Raw genomic sequence first — 22269 nt, 5'->3', positions numbered from 1 at the left:
ATAACGCTATATGCAGATGACATTCTTTTATACCTAAAAAACCCAGACAGAACGCTCGGCAAGATCCTGGCAGAAGTAGAAAGATTTGGTGAATACTCAGGACTACACCTCAACCCCCACAAATCTGAAATATTCCCGCTCACAGACGCCACACCACAACCCCGGAATCTTCACGGACTTATATGGAGTCCGATACACAGTGTATCTAGGGGCCCACATAGCCAGAACGGCCCAACTATCCCGAGCATTAAATTACACGACACTAGCAGACACCCTTTGCGCTAAAATGAAACGATGGAGTGTACTCTCAATATCAATGGCGGGACGATTAGCCTTAATCAAAATGGTGATACCACCAAAACTTTTCTACCTCTTTAGCACGGTTCCGGTGTGGCCCGGCCGCGCTCCGTTCACCAAAATCAATAGCGCCTGCGCAAATTTTGCTTGGGGCGGACACCACAGACTAAGCTGGAGAGCCTGACAGACATATCCAAGGGGAGGACTGATGGCACCTGTCATGGAACTTTATTACTTGACGGCACAGGCACAACAGGCAGCAAGATGGGCCACATCCTTTCTTAACCCTGCTGACTTTTCCCTGTCGCCGGGTGTGTTCCCTGTACCAAGACCGGAGTCGAACATGGAAGGGTCGGGGACTGGCGTGGCGGTCCTAGAAGTGTCCGCCTCAAGGTCTATAACGTCCGCATTGGACATTTTGGTCATCCGACGTGCCCCCGTCACTTTCGGCTGGTGTCGCGGCAGGTGAAGGAGGCTCCACGCGTGACATGTCGTACGCGGCCCACCGCTTTAACCGGCGCTCCCTAAGGGTCTGAGGTTTAAGGAGTTTACACGCCGAACACTGCCTTTCGTGGTGCTCTAGGGGGAGACAAGCGTTACACAAGGTGTGCTCGTCTTTCCACGGATATCTAACCCTGCACACAGGGCAGAATCTAAATGGAGTCCTTTCCATAGCAGAAGGGCAGGGTGACCAGACCAAAAGGGAAAGCAGTGGAAAAAGGAAAGACATAATACCAGTATGGCAAACCCCAAGCCCACTCTCCCTACTGTATAGGTTGGCCGGAAGGCCCGACCACGTGGAAGTCCGAACGCCGAATCTTAGGCGTCGGAACCCGCAGCCGTAGACGATTCCCCCGTAGTCTTCGTCGATGATGTTCTTGATGGGCGAAGTGACTTAACGGGGATAAACCGACAATTTGGTAAGATAAACAATGTCTCATGAAGAGCTCCGCTATAGGGCGACCAGTGATCTGGGCGGAAAAAAACAATCTGAGGGACCTCGGCACGCGAGGGATTTTGGGTACTACGCACGTCACGATAGGGCTAGTGTTTCAGAAACGCCTAAACCAACGTCCCCTTTCAGTCCCCGAAAGACAAGATGCAATACTCTGCGGTTACCACTGGATGTCGGACCATATGCACAGCACGTGATTCTAAGAAGATTAACAAGCATCCGAAACAACTTTACCCGGATTTCTCTTTGGCTACCCAGCAAGAGCGGAAGACCTTTCTAATCACCAAGAAAAGGCTACGAGACCTCGGTGTCAAATACTCAATGCGTTAGCCCGCTAAACTCAGGATTCAAACACTCAAATCGAGTTCTTCACCATCCCTGAGGAGGCCTCCAAATTCATCAATGAACATTTTCCAGGCAATGTCTCTACTACGGCGAACACTTCGGTCTGTCTTTTGAAAAATGTCTCTCAATACCAAGTGAGAAACTAGACCTGGATAACTGCCACATCTGCAGACCACTAGTCCTATTAGATCAACTTGACACCTAATTCTGTCTCACAAGTTTTGTTTCTTCGCTTATGTATTGTTCTTCCATTATGCACCACATAATGCCTAGTTAATACCCCACTTCGGAAATATAACCACTCATGGCCAATGCACGGTCCCCCAGGCGTTGCTGCCGCTGCTCGTGGTTAAGTTAAAGGTTATTTTGGGTTTCACCTCTCTGATTAGGGGACGGCTGGGAGAGGGGGTGGGCTGGGAAGGGTATCTAGTTGTAGAAAAGCTTGACATGCGACGGGGAACCCGAGTACCCAAATGTATCCAAGTTGGGATTATCAGATCAAGGCCCATGTGCGTCTGGGCTGGACCCTGCAGTTCATTTTCTGGTTTAGGCAATTGCCTATTGTTGCTGGTTTACCATCCTAATGCGTGAAGATAGTATTGTATGCATGAGCTTAAATGTCAGAGGGCTTGGTAATCATACCAAAATGCGTAAATAGTTATATATTGTACGGCACAAAGTTAAACAAATTTTCCTGCAATAAACACACACTCTTTCCAGCTGATGTGAGAGGTTGGCAAGATCATGGGGCTTCCAACACTATTATACGGACTATTCCACCCAGAACAGCTGAGTCATGATCTTAATCCATAAAAGTCTTACATTTCAGTGACTCATATCGATCCCCTGGGACACTATATGTTATTATTTGGGGGCCCTAATGGGCAGTGAGGTCGTTCTACTTAACATATATGCCACTAACATTAATGATCCTGACTTCTACATACATTTCTCCTCCCTGCTATCTGGATCCCCCCCCCATCCTCTAGGGCAGGGATTTTAACACTATTCTAGGCGTAGATCTCGACAGATCGGGCCCCAGACACCGACCAACTCCAAGGCAGCCAAAACCATCATCGAGGCGCAGGCCCAGTTAGAAGTGACTGATGCATGGAGATTGATCTACTCAGATTCCCAAATGTACTCCTTTTACTCAGTACACGATTCACGTGCACACAGACAGATGGCTCAAGTCGGATATACTAGTCAGAACCATTACCCAAATGGATATCCTTCCCAGAACATTTTCAGACCACTCCCCAGTGACAGTCTCCCTGAGGTGGAGTGCGGACAATCCAGGGGCTCGCTCATGGAGGTTGAAACCGCATTATTTACTAGATACTGCTTACGACACAGAACTGGGGACCACCACTGACGACTTTTTCATACTACACACTGGTTCTGTCAAATCACAAGCCACCCTTTGGGAGACATTCAAAATTTACATTATTGGTATTGTAATTTCTAAAGAGGCAGGGATTCTCAGAGTAGTCTGAATGAACATCGCAGAGACCAAATGCCGACTTCCACTCCGCGAGGCCCAGTACGCAGCCTCCCAGTCGTCCGTCACTCATACTGATATAGGCACGGAGCTGGATGCGTTCCGCACCCACGCGGTGTGTGAACGAAAGTTCCTAGATTACCCCCTCTGCCCCCCCCAGTCTGCTCACTGGTGGCGTTCTAGCTAGATTGATCCATCAGGAGAATGGTGCACCTCATATTCCGGACATTGAGAGGGCCGATGGCACTCTGATTCTGTCATCGCATGATATTAATGCCGAATTTCGCACCTTTTATGAAACGGTTTACTCCAACACAGACAATGATCCCACAGCCGACAGACATTCTTGATAGCATGCCGCTCTCTATCCTTTCCTCCGAGACCAGGGATTCCCTAGACACCGCGATTACACCCAAGGAAATATCGAAGGCTATAGACACTCTAGCCTCTGGGAAAGCCCTTGGGTTCGACGAACTCCCTGTTGTATTCTACAAGCGGTATAAGACCCACCTGGTTCCCAAATTGTTAGCCCTAGGGGAGGAGGCCTGCGAGACCGGCATCCCCCCCATCTCTTCAAGAGGCAATCATTTTGGTATTACTTAAACCAGGCAAACCTCCCAGACAATGTGGCTCATACCGCCCCCTCTCACTTATTAATTGCAATGTCAAAATCTACGCTAATGTGTTAGCCCTGAGACTGGCCACGTATATGTCATGCATTATTCACCCATATCAGTAAGGTTTCATTCTGGGGCGCTCTACCTCTCTTAATTTGCACCAACTATTCAACATACTTGCTCGGGTCGACCCAGGCACACAAATAGTCGCAGCCACTCGATATGCAGAAAGCATTCCATTGTTTCCTGGAGCAATCTATGGCAGGTACTTGAAAGGAGAAACTTTGGTCCCCGTTTTCGGTCCTGGGTTAAACTCTTGTACTCCTCTCCCATTGCCAGGGTATGCACCGAAGACTGGTGTTCAGCCCATATCCAAATAGCCAGAGGCACGAGGCAGGGATGCCCCTTCTCACCGTTAATATTTGCCATAGCCATTGAGCCCTTGGTCGACAGGATACACCAACAACATTGACAGAGGACTAAGACTGTCTGGTCTCCCTGAGATCATTTCCCTTTATGCGGACAATGCTGTCCTTTTCCTCCGCTTTCCTGAACAAAACCTAGCCCCAGTACTAGAGAATGTCATTCTCTTTGGTGAAATATTGTGTGTCAAAGTAAACAATTAACCAAAGTCATCCACCCACCTCTAGACCCTCTGGGCTTCGCATGGTCACAATCTCAGATTACCTATCTTGGAATAGTGGTCACAAGTCAACAGAACTTGTACGAAGCCAACTTTGTGAAATACCTGCTCATCCTTGCCCGAAAAAGTACAGGCTGGGCTAAATTGCCAATCTCCCTGGCCAGCAGGATCGGCATCCTTAATGTTATGTTACTTTGCATTTAGATAGCGCCTTATGTACCATTGGTATGGTCTCAAGGCGCTGGTAGGTTGAACGCCCTCGGGAACCGAAGTTCAAGTCAGTAGAGAGAATAGAGAGAGAGTCATAAATGTGCGTTTGAGCACCGGATGTGTGCAGCTGGTGTGGCATTCGTGTGATAGCTGCTTCTTAGCTGTAGGTGTGGTGGTTGAGAGATCAAGAGTATGTGTTCGTTCTGGCAGGTTGTTATCCAGACCGATTCTGGCTGCGTTAGGCCTGAGGAGAACGCCTAGGCTGGAGGGTGTGTAACGAGCAGTGTTTAGTTAGGGTGATGGGGAGTATGAGGCCAATGATGGTATGAGAACAGCTATACCGAATGGTGTCATAGTATCTCTGTGTTCTAGTTGAGTGGTGGTGTAAAGAAGAGAGTAAGTGTGGAGATGTGATATGGTGGTTTACCTTAGATGCTTGAGATCGAGCCCACTCCAATAGTTCCATGTACTCCATCCGTGCCATGTACTCCAACTGTTCCATGCATTACGACCATTTCATGCACTCAAATCCGTTCTATTCACTCCATTTTATGCACTTCATATCGTTCCAGGCACTCTATCATTTTTGTACAGTGTCCATTCCGTGCCCTCTATCTGTTCCTCAGATTCCATCCGTTGCATGAACTTGCTCAGTTCTATGTGTTCCTTCTGATCAGTGCACTTCGTCCGATCTATGCATGTCATCCCTTCATCATCCGGTCTGCTCCTTTCATTCGTTCTACCCGCCTTATCCTTTCTCCATGCATCATCCATCCACATAAGTCATCTTCACACGTTCCACCCACTTCACCCGTTCCTCCACCCACTTCACCCGTTCCCCCACCCACTTCATCCGTTCTACCATTTCACCTGTTTCGTCCACACACTTTGTTTTACCTACTTCACCCGTTCCATCCACATACTTTACCCATCCGTTCCACATACTTCGTTCATCCGTTCCACATACTTCGTTCATCCGTTCCACCCAGTTCATCCGTTCCACTCACATACTTCACCTGTTCCAACCCCATACTTCCTCCGTTCCAACCACATTTTTCACTTGATCCATCCCCTTCACCTGTTCCTACCACCCACTTCACCCGTTCCTTCCAACCACTTCACCCGTTGCTTCCGCACTCTACACCCGCTCTGTGCACCCGCACCATACCCTCAATCCGCTCAACACCAAAAATCCGCTCCACGCACTCATCCGCTCTATGCGCTTTGTCCAATCCGACTTCATCCGCTCCACTCACTTCGTTCATTCATCCTGCATTATCAGTTCAGCCCATGTCACTTGTCGCACGCACTCGATCTGTTCCGTGCTCTCCATCTGTCCCATGCACTACACCGGTCTCAGGTACTCAAATCGTTTATTCTGTTAGTTCCATTTATACCGTGCACTCTTACATTCCATGCCATCTGTCTGTGCACTCATCCGTCTCCTGTATTCATCTTTCCATCCTCTTCACTTTATTCCTTTCGTCCATTTTGTTCCTTTCGTCCATTGCAATCATTTCATCCATTTCATTAATTTCAACCGCTTTACTTCTATCATACAATTTATTCTTTAAATCCACTTCAGTGCTTTGATCCACTTTACTCATTCTATTCTGTTTGTCCTTTTTAGTTTACATTAGAGGTTATTAGTTTTCAATTTCTCGCTTGGATCTTGATGTTGTATTGTTGTTTGTTTTATTGTTATTTATGATCTGGTAGGTTGAATTGCTGGTATCCATTGTATTCCTCTCGTCCACATTGATCCTCTTGTCCATTACATTTATTTCGTCCATTTCAATAATTTCAGCCACTTTACTGCTCTCGTACAACTTATTCTTTTTATCCACCTCGCAGGTTTGATCCTTTATACTCATTCCATTTTGTTTGTCCTTTTTAGCTAACCTTAGAGGTTATTAGTTTTCGATTTCTCGCTCGGATCATGATGCTGCATCACTATTTATGATCTAGCATTTGGGCAAAAGTCATGCCAGATGCCGTTATCCAGTTTGAGTTTGAGTTCGGGGTCGGTTTTAGGGGAAGAGCCAAGTTTTCAGTAATTTGTGGAAAGACATGAGGTCTTCAGTGAGTCGGTTGTGGGGTGGTAGTGCGTTTCACAATGTGAAGGCCAAGGCTGAGAATAATGATCCGCCTAACCTGACTGAGTAGGTTTTTGGTATGGCTAGGAGGCCGGCTGAGCTTGATCAGAGTATGTGCAGGATGAAAGGGTTTTAGTTTGTCTTGAAGATTGAGGTCCGGTTTTATGCAGTGCTTGGTGAGAAATGCATAAGGTTTTGAAGGTCACTCTTCGGGCAACCGGAAGCCAGTGCAAAGTTTTGAAGGCTGGGGAGATGTGGTCTCTAGGGCAAAGCGCTAGTAGCAGTTTGGCTGCAGCGTTTTGTGCTCTTTGTAGTTTAGTCAGTTGGTATGCATGGACTCTGAGGTAGAGGGGGTTAGCGTAGTCCAGTCTTGATATAACAATTGATTGGACCACGGAGTCTCTGTTGGGAAAGGAGAGGTATGGAAAAATGCGGCTAAGAGTTTTAAGGTGGTAGTGGCAGGACTTTGAGACGTTGTTGACTTGGTGCGAGAGTGTTAGGTCAGAGTCTAGGGTGCATTCAAGGTTTTTTACTAAATTAGAGGGTGTCTGTGAGTTGCCCTTGGCAGATGGCCAGGGTAGTGGGTGTGGAAGTAGTTTGGTGTTGCTACATACCATGATTTCGGTTTTGCAGGGGTTTAGCAAGAGGTGGTTTGTGGTCATCCAGAGCTCTATGTCGAGGAGGCAGGAAGCGAGGTCAGGTCGGCAGTTGGGTTTGGAGTACAGGAGTTTTAGAATTAGTTGAGTGTCATCAGCGTAGTTGCAGCACAGGATGTTGTGTGAACAAATTATTCGTGGAAGGGTGGCGATGTAGAGGGTGAACAGAAGGGCTGATAGGCATGCTTCTTGTGGAACTCCCATGTCGACTGGTCAGGCTTGGGAGGAATAGGTGGAGAGTAGGGTTATTTGGTTCCTATTATTGAGGAAGGATGCTATCCATTTGAGAGCGGTTCCACAAATTCCTAGGGAGTGGAGGCGGCCAAGGAGGATTGAGTGGTTAATTGTGTCGAAGGCGGTGGATAGGTCAAGAAGGATTAATGCGGCGCATCCCGCAGAGTATGCCGTGTTTTTAAGGTCATCACAGATTGAGGTTAGGGTGGTTTCGGTTCCGTGTCGGGCTCTGAAGCCTGATTGAGCGGGGTCTAGGAGATTGTAGTAGGCGGTTCGGTCGATGAGTTTGGCAAGGAACCTGGTTTTTGAGATGGGGCGGTAGTTTTTGGGCTCGAGAGGGTAGAGGGAAGGTTTTTTAATTAGAGGTTTAACATGAACCGTTTTGAATGCGTCAGGAAAAATTCCTGAGGAAAGGGGGTTACTTATGATGGTTCTTGCGTGTTCACCTGCGCGTTCACCTGCGCAGGTAGATGCAAACATTTCTTTGAGGGTTGTGGCCGGGCAAGGGTCCAGCGGAGAGCCGGATGGTTTGCGGGCAGAGAGAAGTTTGAGAAATTGGTCAGTTGATATTGGACTAAAGGAGTCGAACGTTGGTTGGGTAGTGGTCGCAGGCGGTGGATTGGCCGGTATGGAGGGTGGGTTGCCTGGTGGGGGTAAGAGAGCTAGTTTGTTGGTTAGAGCGTTTGTTCTTTCAAGAGCTGTGGTGTAAAAGTGGAGAGTGAGTGAGTCGCACAGCGATTGTGAGGGGTTCAGGACGGTGGTGGCGCATGAAGGGTTGGTAAATTCTGCGATTTTGAAACAGGATCATAAAGGGAGTTGCGAAACCAGAACATCCTCGAGAGCCACAGATGGATCACCGCTTTGGCAGGATTGTAGCCTACAAAACTGAGCACATTTCTTGAACCAGTCACACAGTCTGCTCAAGGGGGGGGTAGGGGGGACTCATTAAATACTCACTGTCCTATGAGATTCTTTAAACACATACTGCAAGCTGCTTAGTTTGATTTTCACCCATTTTGGAAGCTCAGGGACCTAGAATGCCCTTCAACTGCATCCACTAACTTGTTTCCCAGAACATATTTACAAAATGACTTCTCTGGGAAATACAAAACTGCCTGCTGCAGAACTGCTTCTTGGACCCAGAGTCCAGCTCTCCCTAACTCTACGGCTTCACTGGTGACGCCTTTCAATAGCTGGATCTTGATCTAGGAGTAGTCTTTCATGCCAATGATTGACAAGTCCATGGAATTCGTCCCTTCTCAAGGGGAGTCACCCCCTTTGTGACTATGGAGGCCCGTCCGTTAAGCGATACCTTCCGTAAGGGACAGGTAATCGGGGTCCAACTTTGGGGACGACAAGTAATGCCAAAGTAAAGATTCCATCCCACCTCCCTTTACTTCTAAAGCTTCAATGGTTGTTGGTTACATGGGGTTTGGGGGGAGGGAGGTGTTCAACAAAATATTATACAGCCCCCTCCCCCTTTAAGGTGTATGGCTTGTTATCGGACCTGTATTTGTTGCTGCAAACTTGTGAAGTAACAATGGCATTTTTTTCCTCCTCACAGGGAGGAACTCAAATGCACCTTGACATGAGCAGCAGACACATCTGGGTAACGGAAGACAGGCCTGTGCCTCCATGCAGAAGAGGGAGCCCCTCCCTTACAGAAAGAAGCAGAACAACCCAGGAAACAGCAGGGAGATGGTCAACTGAAGCCACCAAAAAGACAACGCAGACTGACACTAGGTCTTGGGTGCAGAACTGCATCCGAGACCTCGCCGCTGGAAGAGTATGCAACCTCATAATAAAAAGGCAGGTGGTGAGGCCAGAGCATTGCCTGCATCAAATCATAAGACCAAATATCCCACAAAGGGGTGAAGAAACTGAGAAAGGTAAGACTGAACAAGCACAAGTCTACACAGGGCTGCAAAGCCAAATACCCCACGAAGGGGCGAAGAAGTAGAGAAGTGTTGAAAGCTATTAACCTACACTGGACTAAGTACCTGATTAACCCAGGAGGGGGGTCGAGAAAAACTATCTACCTAAAAAAGGGGAAGAACTGCCCGTTGTCCACACGGGACTGATGATGGGTATACTCCAGAAGGGGGTGAGCAAAACAACCCTCACAGTAGGGCTGAACAGGCCTGAAGTTCACCCAGGGCTGAGAAAACAGTAACCCCCGTGAGGAGATAAGCGAAAGTACAAAACAATCAGGGCTGGCCAACCCCATAGCCGATCTGAAGCCAAGAAGCTGAACAATTCATAGAATAAACCGTGAACCTTGTTACCATTGAGATTTCCCAGGAGACTGAGCAAAGCAAGGACTATTTTGAAAATATTTCTTTTGAAAACGGCTGTAATCTTTGGTTTGGGAACATTGACGCTTGGCCAAGAGCTGAAAAATGCCACAAGTCTTTGTGTAGGGGTCACATTAACGGCAAGCACTTAATTTAAGCAAAAGGGGTATGTAGCCGATCCTAGGCTCAAGCTTACATTGTCTCTCTCGTTTTCTTTTTATAGTATGTGAGGAATCTAGCAACAACTTAACTGATTCCCTAGATGGATGCTTCTCTTACGTGGCCAGGGAAAGGCAGAAGCTACCGGACTCCGACCCGGGGGGTGGCCATCTGCAGGAGGGTCATGTAGGGGAGGACAAACTCCAGAGAGGCAGGAAATCAATCAGAATAAACCACCAGATGTTATTCTCAAAGACACCCATGTGCCTTTGCAGCATGCATGTATGGCTTATTGTGACGCAGATAAAGAATTGCCAAGTTTTCTTTACCAAAAACCTCATTTACACTACTCGTTTTTAGTACTGAGACAAGAAAGTGGGGTGGAACAATGGGTATAACCAGCAGTACTAGTCTTTGTAAAGTTTTTACTAATGCTGGGAAGTTTAAAACAGACAGCTGAACAGGATACGAGTGAGAGGCAGAGACTGCCGCGTGTGCGGACACTGGCTGGAACGCCAGAGGAGAGCATACTGTGTAAGGCAGCACAGAGGCTGACGAGAGTGGCATGCAGAGAGACCAGGTCAAGAGAAGTTCACTGCTTTATTGCTATAGGCAGCTGGACCCGCCAGAAGCAAAAGCTGTTTGGCTCCCGCTTTGGGATGCATCCTCAGTGAACAGAAGGAGAAGACAACAGAAGGAAGCAAGGAACGCCAGAGCTGCCCGATATGCCCTCAGCAAGCAGGTTACAAGATCGCTTGAGACAGTGTCACACATTAACAGAGCAAGATCACCCAACTGAAGTAATTGGAGGAACTGATACAAATACTAGAAATGTTAAAATGATAGTGCTGCCCCAACTCTTATACAGATTCCTGAATGACCACCTATGGCCAGGCCATGAATTCTTTAAAGCACTGAACCGAACCAGTAATACCTTCCTATGGCACTCCGGTGCGGTCCGCCTAAAACTGGAAACATTTTCCAATGTCAAGGAGCAGATTTGGCGCCCCTAACTTTGAGAGATATTGGATGACCGCTCAAGCACACTACGCTTCACACTGGTTTGTATCCACCGAGCCACCACTACACAATAAACTAGAACGCCTGGCCATAGAAGACTGATAACTGCTCCTTACTTCTCCCCTCCCATTGCATCAAATTTGAACCACTCGACCACGCTGGGTCCAGTGTCTAATACCTCACGCCCCTTCCATGGTGACTTTCCCATCTGGAACCTTCTCCTGGAATCTCCCCATGCAAGCCCCTCAAAAACACGTCCCTGGGCTGGTGCAGGTATAGGTGCTGTCCATGATGTTTTCAACCAGGTTATCTTTCTTGAATGGCCCGACTTACCAGAAAACCTAAGAGGTAGGCCCTCCCACTGGCTTCACTATGCAGCTCTGTGCTGCTCTCTTAGGAATAGGTGCCCAGACTTCCCCCCTGAATCCCTGCAGATGATTTGATATGAGCCGAAACCCTGAATACCACAGCTTTCAGGGGGAAGTCTCCAGATTGTACACTCTCCTTCAGGCTAGGACCGCCCCCTCAATCGTTAAAACTCCTTGGGTGTGGATCTAGGTAATGAAATAACAGACCAACGCTGGGATTGCATGTGTGCTCATATTCACGAAATCTCATTTAATTCACTATTTAAACAGATTTAATTTAATGTACTCCATAGACTTCACTACACTCCGATCAGATTACATAATATGTCGAAACACCATCCCCCCCATATGCCCAAGATGTGGTTCGGATGACGCAAACTATATGCACATGGTGTGGTCCTGACCACGCTTCTCCTTGTTCTGGGAGGAGGTATGCACTACCTTTTCTGAAATATTAGATTGCACTATTACCCCATCTCCATTGACCGGTCTCGTTCACAAACTTCCCCGGCTCAGGCGTGATGCCAGGAAACTGGCTGGACTATGTATGTTGCTAGCAACCCATTGTATTCTTTTGCGTTGGCTTCTTCCCGGGGCCCCCACACATACTCAGTGGATTCGGGCTGTCACCTGGGCCTCCGATACCGAGGAGTGCTGGGAAAGCTTGAAACCAACAGTGTCCAGGCCCAGAAACATTTGGACCCCACTCCGCTCCTATATTTCTTCCTTACCCATTGACACCGAAGACTACGCCAGTGACCGGACCTCCCCAGTTCCCAACGCCGTTTAACCTATGTATTTTAACTGTTACTGTGTTACCTGTATATCTGGTTACTGTGTCACCAACTTGTATTTTACTGCTCTGTATAATCTCCCACCAGACTATGTATATGAAATGTATACTTTTCAACTATCTGTATGCTGCTCGTTCTCTATGTTGCAATGTCGAGCATAATAAATAAAGTTAAAATAAAATAATAAAAAAGATGGTACAAAGGAATGCATTGAATAAACGCGTGCAACAAAGTTCACGGCCACCAGCCTGTCCAAAGCTCATCAAAACATTAACAATGTTACAAGAGACAAAGAAATAGGGATTCAAAGAAGCCTGGCAGCACTTCACTATGAGAAGTGGGTTACATTAAAAACAATGCAGGAATTGCAAAAAGGGGGCACAGCCCAGCAGCACTGGTAACATTAAGGGGTGACAAGTGTCCACTAAATAGATGAGTTGAGAAAGGCAAGTGAAGCAAACAGGCTTTACTTTTCTCCAAAACTGGACCAGTTCAAGGCATAGCAAAATAGCTGAAGGCTACATTGATGTCACTGGAAAGAAAGTTGCAAAAAGAAAAATCTGTAATGCACCGAATGGAACACTTTCTTTGCTTTACAGTACACATGCAAATTGTAGTCTCATGGAAGGTTTGACCTCCACCCCCAACAAGCTAATTTACGCAATGGCTATGAACGCCACTGTAGAAGGTTGCATTCTCTCTTTGCTGCCGATGCATCATTTTAAAAACATGAAATACACAGCACATTTTGTTAATTCAGACTTAAATAATCTGTCTTGCCTGCACAGATTGAGTCGTCGAGAACTGTTTGGGAAGTGGCAGATCTCCTGAGCTAAGGGGGAGCTCTCCTTTATGCAGCAGTCCTGCCAATACTTCACTGGGTAGTTTTTTTCCTGGAGCCGTCAACAACTGGCTGCAACTGTGGATAAATCATGGTGTGCTACCTATGATTAGTACAAGTTTGTTTTGTGAATAAACTATTGTCAACCTCGAAGTGGAACCATTTCCTCATACCACCAGTATATGTGTGTGTATATGCTGTAAAGGTATTTCCCTTTATACATTAAGTTGGGCTAGGACACATGACATTTTTCCCCTTTTCTCCATTTTTCTTTTAAAGGGGATGGAGGAATATTAAAGAATTAAGAATACAAGGTTTGCATTTTGAATGTTGGGTATGGTACCTGTTCTTTTGTTTCCTGAAATAAAGACTGAACAAAAAACTCATCAACAAAAATAGAATTGCAACAGTGAAGGTCCAGACGGTAATAAGTCAACTTTACTTTTGAAAAAACAACATGGAGCATTTTTAGTAGGACCGGATATGCTGATGCTTGCAACTCAGAACAATGTACTAACATGCAATCAAGAAAAATATTTCTGTATGAAATCCCTGTTTGACAAGATATATTGCTGCACTGTGAACAGGTTCCTCTAATAAGCATCTAGTTCAACAGTAGCCTCGGACAAACCTGCAATAAACAATTTTCAAAATATATTAAAAGCCCACCTCTTACGATTCAAAGGAACTTAGTGGACAGTGCTGCCAGTAGGGTTATCCAGCATCTATAGACAGTTTGGTCTACCAAGAAATGAAAATGCAAGAAGCCATTCAAGTTTTTTATTGCACTTAGCATAAAAAAATAATAAACCTTTGGGGAATATATGCTGAATGTTAACAGAAACAGTTTATTAAACTATGAAGGTTACTAAGAATAAATGACTGATGTTTCAGTAACTTGTGGTACAAACCTTTGTTTTCAGGTTTACAAAAACTAGATGTCTCAGTAGACTTAATGATCTCCCTGTTGGCTGCTGGAGAAATCTGCCGTTGGTCTTGTAGCCTGGAATCTTTAGCTGGAAAAATAAGCAATTGTTTGTTTAGAAAGTTTAATAATCAAGATACAGAAAGCTAAAGTGAACATTCCATGCTGGCTGGAAAACAAAGGTTACTCACCACGGGACTACTCTACTCCTAGTTCATAATCCCCTTTCCTCCATTCTTAAAGACACTTCCTCAGAACAGGGACAAAACCGGAGGATGATGCAAAGCAGAACAGATATATGACTAAATAAATAGCGCCTCCAATCAAGCATAATTGGCAAACGTGGGCCCTCCCTCGCGCATGCACCCTGCATGAACCGCCAGTCTTTTTAAAAAAATGTTATTACTTGTCTTTAATCAAGTGTGATTTTTACAAGTTTGATTTCGCATCAGATCAAAGATAAAACAAAACATCAAATCATCACAACATCAAAAGCGGGACTGAACTGAAGACCTCAGTAATTCACAGAAGGTAAAGTCAAAAGATAGAAGTCTAAATGGGGACCTCCTCTCAAGGAGGAGCAATCGGGTAGGAACAGTTCTGTGCAGACTAGACTTGTGATTTGTTTCCGCTCGGTCTTTTGTCAGTAAATATTTTTCAGCGCCAAGTCCAGCATTTTTACGGTTGCCACGGTCCATCTTGTGGTTTCCCCTGAGATCAGTCGTTTCCAGACCGTATCTTCATCTACGATTACGGATCCTGTGAGTAAGGGCCACTGATCTATATTGCCTCATTTTTGGGCATGCCATTACCAAGTGTCTTACTGTTTCAGGCTGCTCCAGATTTTTGCAGAGTCTACATTCGTTTGACCCTGAAGTCGATCTTATGGCCAAGATTTTGTGTGTCATTAAGAGGTTGAGTCTTGCTTTCATGAATGTTTTTCAAAGCAGTTTGTCCGAGAATTTGTTGATACAGTAGCTCAAGGGGGTTTTACTTTATTGAATGTAGAAGGGAGATGCGCTAAGAGTTTGTTCTCGTTTGCTTTCTCGTTAGTGTCAATCCAGTCTTGATATTCCATTTTTATTTTTACCCTTTGCGGGTTGTTTTTCAGATCTTCTGTACATGCTACAGCTCTCAGTTTTTCTTTTTGGAGGGCGACCCATTTGTCGAGTGTTTTACATTTCTCGTCTTTGATTTCTTCTTCTATCACTTTGTAGATTGGTAATGTATCTGATAGCAGCGTTTTTCTATAGAATTGCATTGAACTTTGCTCTACTGAAGCAGCTAAAGATAGAAGGCCTAACTTGTGCCTAACTGCTATCATAGATGTCGATTTGGGAAGGCGCAACACTGATTTCTATATCATGCCTTCTAACTTTGTCCATATTGAAGTGGGCACAGTAAGGGTTGCGTCCATTCCGTAGATGAGCGAGGGGACGACTTTCGTTTTATAGAATTGAATGGCTGGTAACAGCGAGAAGCTTCAAAATTTGATGTTGATCGATCTTATTTGAGCTGTTAACTGCTTTGCTTTGTCCCATAACGTCCTCTGCATCATAGTTTCTTGAGTTGAGCCGTCAATGGTCACTCTCAGGTATTTGTAATGAGACACTATTTCTAGTTTGGATTTTTGAAGAAACCAATTCTGGTTCTTGGTACTTGAGATCTTTGCCTTCCTTTTATCCAGAACCAAAATTTGTGTTTTAGTTTTATTGATTTCCAAGATGTTTTCTTCAATGTAGCGTGCCAAGTTGGCTAGTTTACGCTGTAGACCGATTTGAGTGTGATCTATTAGAATCAGGTCATCAGCGTATAGGATTCTTGAAATTGCTTTTTTCCAATCTTTGGGGGGGGGGGATGCTCTAATTTTTGCTTCAGAATATTGGTAGTCTGCTAGAAAGGCGGTGAAAAGTGCCAGGGCTAGAGGGCAGCGTTGTTTCACTGCTCTGTTTGTTGGAATTTCCTCTGACAGGGTCCCTTGGTTGTTCAGTCGTACATGTATCTTTGTATTTGAATGCAAAGCGATCACCGGGTCCAAGATTGAATTAGGACAGTCCCAGGCTTCCAGTTAGGGCCAGAGTTTTTTAGGATCGACTTTGTCGCAAGCTCTGAATAAGTCGACAAACGTCAGGTAAACTTTAGGAGACCCTGCCTTGACTTTTGACTTTAGAATATTCAGCAGCATGATATTCACGGATGTGCTGCCATTTTTCTTGAAACCCATTTGAAAGTCATCAGCACATGGAACATTTTTAGCTCATTGCCGGAATGTTGTCAGCAAAAGTGTTGCAAAGATCTTCCCGATAATATCTAGGAGCGCTATTGGTCTATAGCTCTCTGGATCTTCTCTACTTCCCTTTTTGTAAATTGGGACAACCGTTGCTTGCTGCCAGGACTCGGGGATCATTTTTGCTTTTCCACAATGCTCAAAAATGTTACTTATTACAGCTGCCCATTCACCAGATGATTGCTTCAAGTCAGTAGTAGTCAAGCTGTCCGGGCCTGGAGCTCTAGATATTTTTAGTTTGAGTATCACGTTTTCGATCTCCTCAGGATCGGTCACATCTGCCCATGTTGGTACAGTTTCCCGTTGGGACGTTTGGATGGTGGGAAATCGAAGAGGGATGCAAAATGAGTTATCCACTTCTCTTCCGATACAGAATTCGAGATGTCGTTAGAAGTCTCTGCCTTTTTAATTAAAGCCCAGAAGTCACAAGATTTTTTTGTACTTCGTGATCTTAACATTTCCTCTGAGTCCTGTTGGTACAATGCCAGTCTGTGATGTTTTGTCCATCTTGTATATGCCTTTGAGTCTATTTCGAAAGTCCACCATATTTCCGCTGTATTTGACTTTTTAGCCTTTCTTTTCAATTTCCGTACCCATCATCTTTTTTCGACCACGGCCCTATCATAGGCATGTTTGAATTGCTCACAGGTGTTTTTGTGACCTGCCGGCTTTACTTTGTAGGATAATAGAAATGGAAGCTAGTTTGGTCTCCATTGTTTTTGCATCAAAGTCTTCATTATTGCTAGTGGGTTATATTTTGCATTTATCTCCCTCACATCTGCTGTTGTCAAGCGGAGTCGTGTTTGTTGCTTATTTACTGACACATTATATTTGTAGGTCTGTTTTACTGGGCGATGGTGATCACTGTGGTTGGTTCTTTGTACCTGAAAAGTCTGTATGTTGGGTAGGGGTCCCTGACTTACAAAAGTGTAATCAAGTGTAGCCTTGCTGTTTTGCCGTTCCCAGGTTGGCTCCATTTTTTATTAGGAAACAGACTTGCGACGTTATGGAGATTTCTAGATGTAGTTAGGGTCATCCATGCCTTGCCTCTTGCTTCTGATGCTGTGTGAAGGAATTGCCCATCAGTACGCTTCCATTGTTCCTCACATTTGGAGTTCAGGTCGCCGCATATGATGTCAGTATTTTCGTATTCGATGTATATTTTGTCAATCATATCCGCCGCCTTTGCACAGAAAGCTTTACTTGTTGTTCGTTGGGGGTTCCAATAAGTGTTGATGATTCCGATCCTATTCGAATTGCTGTCAAAAGCCGTGTGGGGTGTGGGGTGTGGGGTGTGGGGTGTGGGGTGTGGGTGTGGGTGTGGGTGTGGGTGTGGGTGTGGGTGTGGGTGTGGGTGTGGGTGTGGGTGTGGGTGTGGGTGTGGGTGTGGGTGTGGGTGTGTGTGTGTGTGTGTGTGTGTGTCCCCTCTTGTGTTCCAGGAGCCGAAGGTGAATGCTTCTCTAGTATCTACGTCCAAAGTTAGTTGGGATCCTGCAAGTAGAGGTACTGAGGACGCCACTCGTTGCTATTTATCAACTTTCCTGCTAAGTGCTGATTTAAACCATGTCCACGGACCTGTTGAAGTTCTCATCTGTGCGTCTCTTGATTCTCACTGCTTGTTTTGCCATTTCTTTCTTCAAAGGACACTGGTGGGCGTCTGGTTGCCTGTTGGATTTGCAGTCCCCTCTTGTTTAGATCTTGTTGCATAGTAGCGAGGCGAGGTCTTATGACTCTTAGGAGTCTCATTGGCCCTATGACTCCGGTCCTTGTTCTGGGACCTGTGTCGATGTTGTCTGTCATTCTGTTCCATATTTGGTTTGGGACTGTAGATGTCTTTGCGTCCTTGGCTGTAGCCTATCCATTTGTTTCTGTATAACTCGTCTGTTCTTGATATGTCTCGATGTTTCAGATGGTCAGTTTCTTTGGTTCTTTGTAGGTTGTCACTGTCGGTTGCTGTGTCTTGAAGTTCAGTTAAAGTGAAGCCTAGATGTTTAATTTCGGTGTAGGCTTCTGGGGTAATTTCTCGGAGGACATACGGCTTAACAGGAAGATGGGCTTTCGCTATATTCTCTCTGTGGTAAGGTTCAATGAGTGCCAGATCGTCCGTCTTCATTTTTCTCAGTGTGTGGGTTTTGCTGGTTATTTTTAGTACTGTTATTCTATTCAGGACCATATATCCCTCACTATTTGCCGCTTGCTCTTGTTTGAAGATCCGTAGTGCCTCTTCCGATCTTTCATCTTTCTTTGGCTGAAGCTTGGCTTCCTTCATGAATTTTTTTACTTTTTGTGTTGGAGGGGTATACACCTGATCCCCCCCCTCTCTATTCTCTCGAGTATCACTTTGGTCACTTTTCTTGTTTTGTTCGTATGGAGATTTTGGATCTTTAGGCGCGGACCTTCTAGCTGATTCCTTATGTGCTGGCCGCCTGTTTTGCATTGTAGTCTGGTGACACTGGTGTGTAGCATCTATTGTTACTGTTGTCTTTTCTTGCTCTACTGTCGGGCCCTCACTCTCCAACTCTGGATTCCCAATGTTGGGTCGTAATCATCAAGTCCAAGGATGCCAAAAATTCTTCTACAGATTTGGGAGATCTGGTCAGGTCTACCACCTTGAGGCGCCTCCGTGTGTTCCCACTAACTTTGTCTTCATTTGATCTACCCTTGTCATTTGGAGCCTTGGATCCTGCTTGGTCCCTCCCTTGGGTACTTGTCGATTTAAGTGTGGTCTCTGAAGCTGCTAGTTTCAATATAACTGGTTATATTATTGCCGGTTCTTGTTTCTGTACTATTTCTAATTCTCTTGTGGCACCCGATGAGTCTCGAATGCTTCTTCTAGAGCTGCCACTTTTGTTTCCCATATATTCAAGTAGTTGGTATTTCTCGCTTCCATTGCGGTTATGTAACCCTCTACGAACGTCAGTTTGGTATTCATGTTGCCAATTAAGGATGTATTGTCTTGTGGAGAGCTGTTAATCGATTCGTATAATTTACAGAATGGCGCTAAGGCGATGGTAATGGCCGACAAGATCGTTAACATGTCTTTTTTTTGTCAGGGAATCTTTTTGGGGCGCTGTGGATATTTCGCTCAATCTTCTATTTTTTGATGAAGAAAGGATCGTACCTGGCCGCCTATTCGGCCGTGGCGAGTCAAAGGTCAGTATATCATCAGAATGGTTAAGGTCATGTTTGTTCTGGTTCTGCTAACACAGCAACTGATGGTTCCCCGTTTCTTGGGGGCTCTAAAATGGCGGTATTGTTTTTCTTCGGTACTTTGGGTTCTCTGCCCGTGTTCAAGTGGGCTTTTCTCCAAGCATACCGTTGGTTCTTCTCCCCGTGGTCCCTGTCGGGATCAGCCGATCTTGTTGGTGACGTTCCATCTGCTACGGTGGACGTTTATTTTTTAGATCTGAGATGTTGTTGGGTTGATCCAGGAATTTGCGGTGGCCGGCAGATACCCTGGGAGTCCCTTTTTGTTTTTCTATTTGAATGTATGGAATCGCTGTGCGCGGTGTCTTGTGATCAAGCCCGCCTGTGGTTTTTGGCCCAGTAACTAACTGGCTTTTGTCATTTGTCTAGTTGTGCCTGCCGGACACAGGTTTGTTCTGTTGGAGGACAGCTAACTGAGAGGTCAGCTGATGGGTCTGTTTTTTGTGATTTATTTGCGGGGAGTGTGTCTTGTATGGCCTTCAGCATTTAGGCATCAGATAGTTCCTTGGCAACATCCAGTTTGCCTTTCTGATGTTTAGTGAGGAAATCTTTTAGTGGGCACGACATCAGTGGGTTAGGCAAAAATTTGGATGTTCCCACCCTCTTTCTCTGCACTTTTAATGCTTTTTTGGTTGAGGGTTTTCGTATGCTTGTTTTAAGTTCCTGTGTTTCGTGCTTTGTTCTGTTGCCTTTTGTCTTTGACTTGTTACGCTTGTTTTTTTGCTGTTTGTGCACTTTTTTTTTCTCAATAATGTGGGTTTTGTCTCTTGTTGGGGACTGAGTTTCTTCCATGTCCACACTGCTTTTGTCCAGGTCAGTTTGCACCACATCCTCTGAGCATTCTGCTGAGTCTGTTCGGGATGCAAGGCCATCCTTGTTTGTGTTGGTGGTATGAGTAAGAGAAAAAATGTTCACTTCTTTTAGTTGCTCCAAGGGTTTCACTCTAGCTGGAGGAAAGTGTATTAAGGCTGTTATGTTCTTTTCATTTCTAGCCATTGTTACCCTCAAACTTCCAGCTTCATGATTAGTTCCTGCAATGGCCTCTTCAGAGGCGAAAGAGTCGGGAGTAGAGTGCCTCATTCTCTCTGGTAGTGCCCTGGTAGGAAATGCTTCCTTCAGCTTGTAGACCTTTCCGGTCTCGTCCACCACGTTCACCTCCATTTCATTTGTTTTTTTAAGTTCCAGGCTCCCATATGGCGGCGGTGACGGGCTTATTCCACTCCATCACAGTCCTGCTCCCGCACAGAGTTCTGCTGGGCCGCCCTCCGGCAGCCCCCGCCGGAACCTCGCTCGCCTCAGCGGTCTGCGGAGAGCTAGACATTCAGAAGGAGTGAGAGGAGCCCCGGGTTGTGGATGTTACAGACGCTGTACTTCTGGAGGGAGGGGTGCAGGACCTATGGAGTCACAGGTCAAGGCAGTCGGGATAGCAGATTCAGGTGTTACGTTCTTACCTCCTTTAAGTGTTGGAGAGACTGCTGCGCTGTTTGGAGGAGTCCACGTCAGTGGTGGCGCTCTTTGCTGTCCTCCGGTCTAACTTCAGCATTTCTGCCTTTTCTTTAAGCAGATGCAATTCCATGCGGGCTTCCCAGCTGCAGCGGACTGCTGCAGACGGTCACACACCTCGTCTCACAGCTGAGCTCTGCTGTACATGGGATGGTCTGATGCTCAGCACCTCTCCTGAACTCCTCTTCTTTCTTGACCCGCACGGCTCCTGCAAATATGTTTTAGTTTTCCCAGAATCACAAGAGCTGTTTGACGGGCTAAAGTGCACAGAGGTCCTTTTTGAAGAGAGAATGCTTAGACTCTTTAGAGGGGATAGTGGGACGGGCTAATGGGTGAAAGGAGAGTATGGTCTATACAAACAGTAGTTCAGATGCATTTTGAGAATATGCCCAGAGGACAGATTGAGAGGCCACCCTATTCTAGTGAACAGGCATAGACTTTAATGTCTAGGCAAACTATCTGGGTAGTGTGAATAAGCAGCAAAGCTAAGACTTGCGAAGTGTGGGAATTATAAAGGGTTCAGTTAAACACACCCTGAACACTCTTGCTAATACAAAATACAAGTTAGGCAGACTGTATAAAAATACAGTCATTTGTTGATTCTTAGGCAAACTCTTGGCACTGAAAAGCCACAGGTAAGTAATAAAACATTTCATATTAGCATACACACATTAATTTTGATGTTCTCAGCTAAGAGCACCAACACTACGTTTGCAATACAGTTAGGTCAGTTTCAGAAGTGAATAGAAAGAATCAAGCAAGTAACTATCAAATAACTTGCACGCTGAAAATGAAAGATAGAAAAATAATAGAAAGCCTTTTAAATTGAGGAACTGCACCTTAACAAGTCCTTCCTAGTTAGAAACGAGGGGCACAGGTGCCCTGGAGTCACAGATCCCAATGCAGTTCACTTGAGAAGGCCGGGCGTCTTTTGAAGAGTCAAAACAACATTTGGCAAAGCCAACAGGCAATTTTTAAGTCTCTCAAAGTTAAAGAAAAATTGGAAAGTTCTTGGCAGACCCTCTCCCAATCAAACAACATTAGGGGAATCCGGGGGGAGTATCTTAACTAGAACGTCACTGCTCACAGACAGGCAAGGGAGAGATAGGGTAAGGACTTAACTCTTTTTAACATGTATGGAGGCATAGGTCGTTAGGAGCAGTTGTGTCTACTCATCTTTTGTACTCCGATTCACTCAGGTACCACTGTAGCATAAGTTGCTGAAATCACTGCCCCACCCCCCTTCCTGTGCCAATGAAGGAAGTCTCGAGTGCAAAGGTTACTTTTGGGGTTGGGTTTTGGGTCTGGCTAGTTCCC

General features: G+C 45.6%; 1 protein-coding gene across 10 annotated transcripts in view; it reads right to left on the bottom strand.

The window, feature by feature from the left end:
* ATXN2 (ataxin 2) overlaps window positions 1-22269 on the bottom strand; it is a 2542428-nt gene that overhangs the window by 1398809 nt on the left and 1121350 nt on the right. For all 10 annotated transcript variants that reach the window (XM_069619525.1, XM_069619517.1, XM_069619521.1 and 7 more), the window contains one exon: window positions 13942-14046. In XM_069619525.1, the coding sequence (XP_069475626.1) occupies window positions 13942-14046 (105 nt within the window). The remainder of the gene's footprint in view (window positions 1-13941; window positions 14047-22269) is intronic.

This window comes from Ambystoma mexicanum, chromosome 10 (assembly GCF_040938575.1).
Source record: "Ambystoma mexicanum isolate Mex_15411 chromosome 10, UKY_AmexF1_1, whole genome shotgun sequence".
NCBI classification, from domain to species: domain Eukaryota; kingdom Metazoa; phylum Chordata; class Amphibia; order Caudata; family Ambystomatidae; genus Ambystoma; species Ambystoma mexicanum.
Note: the sequence above shows the minus strand (reverse complement) of the source record. Positions and strands in the feature narration are given on the sequence as shown.